Here is a 7,199-nt window from a genome sequence, read left to right as displayed (position 1 = left end):
GTACTTTTGTTTCCAACACGGTACCACGACGCCCCCTGAGCATCTGGGCCAGGTCCAGGTCAGCAAAACTTGACTTCTAGCCGTTGGGTCAGATTCGTGTCCAAAGATCTCCCAACCAATCATATCATAACATGTAAAATTATTTTTAAAAATATAAAGTATTTTTAAAAATAAAATAAAACATGAGATACTTAAGAGATTATTTTTAAACTTGGATTATCATGTAATACTTACTTAGAGATATATTTTTCATATTTATGTTGCTTGCAAAATCTTTAATTAAGCATATTTATTATGATTTATGCCTTTGCTTTAAATTGTTAAATATAAATTTATTGCATTTCTTTAAGCCACTTGGACTGCCGAAGCTTGTACTTGGAATAATTTTTTGTTTCAAATATGTATACAATTAAATAAGATATAATAAACATAATGGCTTTAAGTTTGGAGTAACAACTAGCAAAAGCTTGTCAATTAATAAAGAAATCGAGCATAACCATACAATTATAATAAAAAATATAAATATATTATAATTATTATATATTGATAATTAAAAATATATATTTATATTTGTATTAAGAGTGTCAACTAGTTTAGTTGATAAACTCACTGGATGTTAGATACCACCATACTAATATCTTAAACCAAAAAATAATTTCAAATTGTATTCATATTTATATTTATGTACACAGGCAAACAAGTACGTGGAATGCATATTTAAAGAAATTTAAAAATATATGCAAGACATAATTATAGATGGATCTCCATCTAAAAAATTTTAAATCCCCCTAATATCTGATATTTTTCATTTTTTTATTATTATCTAAAATAGAACTTTGTTGTTAAAATTTAAAATTTCTGCATTAATCAGATGAGGAGGCTGTTAGGAAGAGTGCTCCATTAGAATTTTAAATCAGAGAGAAGTTTCCTTAAAAGCTTAAATAACACACATCAAAAACTCCCATTACAACCCTTTTAAGAAATTATTTTCTATTAATTATTTTTAAGTTCAACCTAATGAACATATCAGCTTAAACCATATTTTTCATTAAAAATAGGTTTTCGAACCAAATCCATAGTTTCTAAATATATGCAACCAAGAAATCGGCATCCAGCTTTGTTTGGTACCTGCTCTGATTCCAGCGCGCCCTCCCCAGAGCCCAAATCATCCAAATCCCTAATTTGCAAGCGCGCACCGTCGTGTATTTTTGGAAACAATTCTAAGATTCTCTTGCATTTTCCATCTCACCCAATCCGAGTACGTCTCCAGCCCTCCATGCTGCTACCGTTTACACACGCGCAGTCTCTCTCTCCCCCGCTCTTGTATAATGCTGTCGGAGTGACGCCGTAGAAGATAGACTATGACGAGTTTCGCCGGCGGCGGCTTCCTCCCAGCGAGGAACCGGGCGATGCTCTCCCCCAAAACCCTGGCCTCGCCGCCGGACTCCGAACTCCATCCCACCAGGAAGCCCCGCCCATGCCGGCGAGTCAGCAACGCGGCATTTCCTTCGGCTGCCGGATCCCGCCCAAGGAAGGGCGGCGCCGGCTTAGGTGGTCGGAGAAGTGGTCCCTCCACTCCCCTCCTCCGGTGGAAGTTCGACGACGCGGATCATTCCACCAAGCCCCTGCAGGAATCCTCCGGGAAGCCCCGCCGGAGGGCTAAGACTGCTGCCGGAGCGGCACCGCCCGTCTCGGTGAGGAAGATCGCTGCCGGGATCTGGCATTTGTGGCCTCCTCAAGTTAGCGGCGGCGGTGGCGGAGGGGAAACAAGGCGAGCTCGGGTAGCACTTGAGGTAGGAAACTCCGAGATCTGTTCCTTTTTGAACTCCTCCTCTTTCTAGGGTTTCTTTTTTTTCAAAAGAAAGTTGGCGTTTTTATCACACACTCGGTTCAAAATCGACTTTTTTTTTACTTCGCTTGAAATTTGAAAAAATTCCTTTCAGACTCCCAGGAAAAAAACAAGTAGTTGTCTCCTTATTTTTTTGTGCACCGAATGGAATTTGACAGAAAAATGCTTAGCTTGTTAGCCAATGGCCCATTTGATGTTGCTTTTGTTTTCTGTTTCTGGTTTCAAGAAACCCAAGAAATAAAATAAGCTAGACTAAATAACATGCGTGATGAAACCCTTTTGTTTGCTGTAATTGTTTGTAAAATCTTCAGAACTTCAGAAAAGATTGAAAGAAAAAGCAAGGGCTAACAGAAGTTTTAATGCAAATGCTATCTTCGACATCAACCTCCATGCGGCATTTCACTAATTTGTTGAGAAATAAATACACTAAAAACAAGGACAATGACAAACAGGCCCTAAATGCGTGAAATCTTTAACCTGTGAAGTTTATTTTCTATAAAGGGGATTTGTTCTTCTCAGCCACCCAACAGAAAACAAAAAATGGGTTGATTTGTTCTTAATTTTGTGCCATTGGACCAACCTGGACGGCTGGTTATCTTATACATACATTCAGTTGCATCAATTCTAGAAATCTGAAATCTGAACAGTTGTCAGAATCTTATCGATTGATAGTGGATGGAATTTTACATGCACATTTCAATTGCATTAAATTCTAACACAAGGTAATTACAAATCTCTGATCCATTCGAATCAAGCAGAGTCTTGGTCATCACTCTGATGACATCAAAGATCAACTGGGACTTCATGTGGCCCTACCAGTTGTTCTTGACAGTTGGTTGCAGTGTTGGTGGTCCATATATTGACACTTTCTTCAGCCTTCAAGGATGGTCTAAATGTTGGTCGTTTATTGTTTGGGTGTTTCTTGCATGCAGCCTGTTCCTGGCCATCTGCAAGTCTCATCACTTTGTAAACCAGATAGCACAAATCTCCATACTACTGTGAAGAATGAGTTGATGAGTCCTATTTCGGTATTGGATCTGAAGAATGGCGATACGAACAAGGTAATCCTAATTTCATGTTAAGACATTGAAACTGATTATATTTGTTAGTTGCATCTGACCCTTTTGATCATATTTTTATTTAGCTCAAACCTTCTGCTGCGTTGCCTAGCTCTGCTATGGAGAGGGCAACTAAATGGGATCCTGGGAGCTCAAAAGCATCAGATGAGCTCTATCGGTTCTGTGGTCACTTGAATCTACTTGAAGGCAATCAGGTGACTGCAGTTTCCGTTGTTTCTACTCTCCGGGCAGAGCTTAAGCAGGCTTATGACCGCATTAGTGAGCTTGAGACAGAACGACAATCAGCGAAGAAAAAACTTGATCATTTCTTGAGCAAGCTTGCAGAGGAGAAGGCATTGTGGAGGAGCCGAGAGCATGAGAAAGCCCGGGCTATAATTGATGGCATGAAGGATGACTTCAACAGAGAGAAGAAAAACCGGCAGCGGATGGAGATTGTGAATTCCAGGCTGGTCGATGAACTTGCAGAGGCTAAGTTATCTGTGAAACGACTCTTGCAAGACTATGAGAAGGAACGGAAGGCTCGTGAGCTCATAGAAGAGATTTGCAATGAACTGGCAAAAGAGATCGAAGAGGGCAGAGCTGAGGTTGAAGCTATGAAGAGAGAATCCATGAGGATCCGAGAGGAAGTGGAAGAGGAGAGGAGGATGCTACAGATGGCTGAGGTATGGCGAGAGGAGAGGGTTCAGATGAAGCTCATAGATGCAAAGATCACTCTGGAAGATAAGTATTCACAGTTGAGCAAGCTACAAAAGGATATAGAGGCTTTCCTGAAAGCACAAAATGCTGCAAACTCAGACAATGCAGCGATAGAAGCAGCAGCTTCGCTCCAAATAAAAGCCAACTCAGTTATGCTCCAAGAGATCAAGGGGTTCACTTTCCACCCTCCACTTGCCTCGGAGGACATCCGTTCAGTCTTCGAAGAGCACCATCCGAGAGAAGAAATCAATGAAAGAGAGATAGTACCATGCTCTGGATATGGGCCGAGCAGCCATGCCTCCAAAATCCACATGGCGAATGCTGAGACTGATGTGTTCTTAGAAAAAGCAACTATGCAATACGCAAATGGAGCAATAGATACAAATGGTGGTAAGGAAGATGATAGTGGTTGGGAAACACTGAGTCATGATGAGGAGCAGAGTTTAAGAAATTCACCAGAAGGGAGTGTTCCATCGGTCAAAGGGATTTATGAAGAAAGTAATGCATCATCCAGTGGAACAGAATGGGAGGAGAATGGCGTTGATGGCGAGCTAAATAATGAAATCGGTGATGTTCAAAACAGAAGACATCCAAGAAAAAATGTATCCTCCATATCCAGGCTATGGAGATCCTCATGTCCAAACAACGGTGAAAATTGCAAGATGATACCAGTTGAATTAACAAATGGAAGGCTGTCGAATGGAAAGAACTCCAATGGAACCTTTTCTCCCAACAGGGGATCAGGTGAGGTAGGTCTTAGCCCACCAAGCATGGGTCACTGGAGCTCCCCTGACTCCCCGAATCCTCATTTATCTCGAAGGATGAAAGGATGTATTGAATGGCCACGAGGTGCGCACAAGCATAGCTTGAAGGTGAAGCTTTTGGAGGCAAGGATGGAGAGCCAAAAGATTCAGCTGCGGCATGTCCTTCAACAAAAAATTTAGCGGCACCATTACTCTGGAATCTATGAATCCAACTTATGGGGTGACACCTGATCATCAGAGACCGGATTCAAGCAACAAAGAACATATCTTTTCTTCACTGAGGCAGACTTTATCGACATTGCTGGGGTCTCTGAAGACATTGTCTGCCTTGTGGGCTGGCTACATTTACTTTTGCTACCATGTTTTATGCTGATGCGATGCCTTTGATTCTCCGGTGGGAGTCTCTTGGCTCCATCAACTGCAACTTTGTGGTGTAACCTTACTGCATTAGGCAGCTAGTATGGAGTTTTGTTGAATTATAGCATGTTGTATATGTTGTTAAAGTAGAAAAATTAGATTTGGGATCAGTACTTTTAATGCATTAACACCTTTGACCAGTTAAGCTGTGTTGGATCTTTTTAGTGATGACATGTCATGGTGGCCGGAAAATTTGTTGATCGACTTTGGGCCAACAAATTTTACAAGAAGTTTTTAGTAGAACATTTGTTGTCATGGTGGCTGGGAGTGAATTATGCCTATTACCCTTGAAAAATATTCTACAAGAAGTTTGATACTAATCTGGATAGCTTTCTCGACCCCTTTTCGTAATTTGCCATTTATTGATCATCAAACTAATGAGATAGCGAAGACATGTAAGCCAAACCAGAGGTCAACTTTATATCATAGAAAGGAAATAAATCAAGAGACCAAGGCAGATGATAGAAAATGGAAGGAAGTTTACGCCTCTCTAGGTTCTCTAAAATAGACGCTAGAATTGAATCACATTCTTTCAGAATTGAATTTCTTCAAATAAATGAATGGTGATTCCACTGTTAAATGGATGGTAATTCTTACAAGGGTGCAAATAAATGAATTTTTAGTATAAACTAATAGCAACAATTATAATATAGATGACGGAATAATATACTTAACATAAGTCAACTAGTGACACTTATGGTATAAAATTTAGACAAATAATTTAATGAATATTTAAGTTTCAAAATATTATTTTATTGGGAAAGAAATTTAATACAAAGTAAATTGCACTGTAATTTTATAATACTTGCTACTTAAAAATTATGTATGTATGTGTGTGTGTGTGTGTCTCTATATATATATATATTAGTAGATGAGCATCATGAAATTCATGCAGGAGAAAAATATAAATTAAAAAAATAATAAATTCGTGGGACAAAACCGTGAGGGCACCAGTCTCCCCCCGTCTGCGCTGGATGTGCGGGCCAGAGCGCTAGCTTAATGTGGGCTATGCTGTTGTGTGAGGCGCCGGCCAAAGGCCGTCTCCGCAACAGATGGTGTGCCAGGTAGGGGCGCTTCCTCTCTCCATTGACTACCCCTCAGGTTGCCTGGGGGGCTGTCGCGGAAAGGTTCTGTGCCTTAAATAGGAGGTGGAAATCCTTTCCTCTCGAGGGCTCTTTTGTGGGACAAAACCGTGAGGGCACCAGTCTCCCTCCGTCTGCGCTGGACGCGCGGGCCGGAGCACCCAAAGCGGACAATACCTCGGAAGGAATACAGTCCTCTTTCTCTGCTAGCTTAATGTGGGCTATGCTGGTGTGCGAGGCTCCAGCCAAAGGCCGTCCCCGCAACAACCATCAATACTGCTTTTAGCTTGATCCCCGCCGCCCTTGCCACTACAATTGCTGCCTCCACGACCGCCATACTATTGCTTCTAGTGTTGCTGTTTTCGTCATATCGCTAACGCCTCCGCAATCACCACTACTGTTGTAGTTGCTGGCCCTCTTATCACTATTTCGATTATATAATTGTCATCGTCATCGACTCTACTATATCGTTGGTGTCACCACCGTCATAGCCTCTATTACACCACCATCCCCATCCTGCTACCGAGCCTTGCCATAAGGACTACTACCACCTCCATTACTATTACCGCTGCCTTTATTATCATAATCATATTAATAATTGACAATACCAAACATATTTATAATTTTAAAAATTTAAAAAATAAAACTTCTATTTTTATAAAATAAAAAAAAAATGATGCCAAACGGCACAAAACCAACCCATGTTTAACCTCCACGGTATTGTCGAGCCGAACTAAATGTTAAGCAGTCAATGCCGACGCTGCTAACCCGAAGGCAGCCGTCCTTGACAAAACTTATTGAACAATAATGCTATGGTGTTCAATCTACAGTACAATTCAGATCACATCGTATTTTTTTTTGGTTGGCACTACTCACATAGTTTTAGGTTATAGGGGATTCGAGCAATAAGGTTATACGGGAACGGAGTTACATTTTGAGTTGCAGCCCACTCACAAGTCTTCAACATAAATACAAATTGAAATTTAATTTGGTCAGCAATTTTCAACCCAATCCATCTCCAAGGCAGGTACACAAACACTGGCAAGCCCGTACCAAACTGTCATTAGCTCAACCCCAGTTGCACCCGTGATAGAATGTAAAAATTGAAGCATTGTCGACATGCTTCTACTAATGGAGATCCATGGGGCAGCAAGGCATTGCAAACAATCAAATCTTCTAATATAAATAGGTCTGTTCACCATGAAAATGCTATATGCTGTAACCAAAACATCCAGCAACTCTTTTATTTATGCACTGCATTTCTGAAACATTATTGATTCTCGAATCAAACACATTAGACTTAATTCACAAT

At 40.6% G+C, this 7,199-nt stretch overlaps 1 protein-coding gene across 1 annotated transcript; it reads left to right on the top strand.

Moving 5' to 3' along the window:
• The first annotated feature begins 1,079 nt into the window (after window positions 1-1,079).
• On the top strand, window positions 1,080-4,945 carry LOC120104580 (uncharacterized). Its single transcript, XM_039115919.3, has 3 exons — window positions 1,080-1,793; window positions 2,782-2,910; window positions 2,994-4,945. Exons 1-3 carry the CDS (start codon window positions 1,362-1,364, stop codon window positions 4,566-4,568), a joined length of 2,136 nt encoding a protein of 711 aa, XP_038971847.3. The 5' UTR covers window positions 1,080-1,361; the 3' UTR covers window positions 4,569-4,945.
• The last annotated feature ends 2,254 nt before the right edge of the window (window positions 4,946-7,199 follow it).

The sequence above is a fragment of the Phoenix dactylifera genome, chromosome 14, assembly GCF_051530095.1.
Source record: "Phoenix dactylifera cultivar Ajwa chromosome 14, Ajwa_hap1_PhDact_Kaust_v1.1, whole genome shotgun sequence".
In the NCBI taxonomy this organism is placed as follows: Eukaryota; Viridiplantae; Streptophyta; class Magnoliopsida; order Arecales; family Arecaceae; genus Phoenix; species Phoenix dactylifera.
Note: the sequence above shows the minus strand (reverse complement) of the source record. Positions and strands in the feature narration are given on the sequence as shown.

Bases quoted from the DNA above. Each gene is read 5' to 3' on its own strand.
- LOC120104580 (XM_039115919.3), top strand. From the start codon at position 1,362: ATGACGAGTTTCGCCGGCGGCGGCTTCCTCCCAGCGAGGAACCGGGCG. The intron at 1,794-2,781 runs GTAGGAAACTCC...TCTTGCATGCAG, and splicing joins GAGCTCGGGTAGCACTTGAG to CCTGTTCCTGGCCATCTGCA. The intron at 2,911-2,993 runs GTAATCCTAATT...ATTTTTATTTAG, and splicing joins AGAATGGCGATACGAACAAG to CTCAAACCTTCTGCTGCGTT.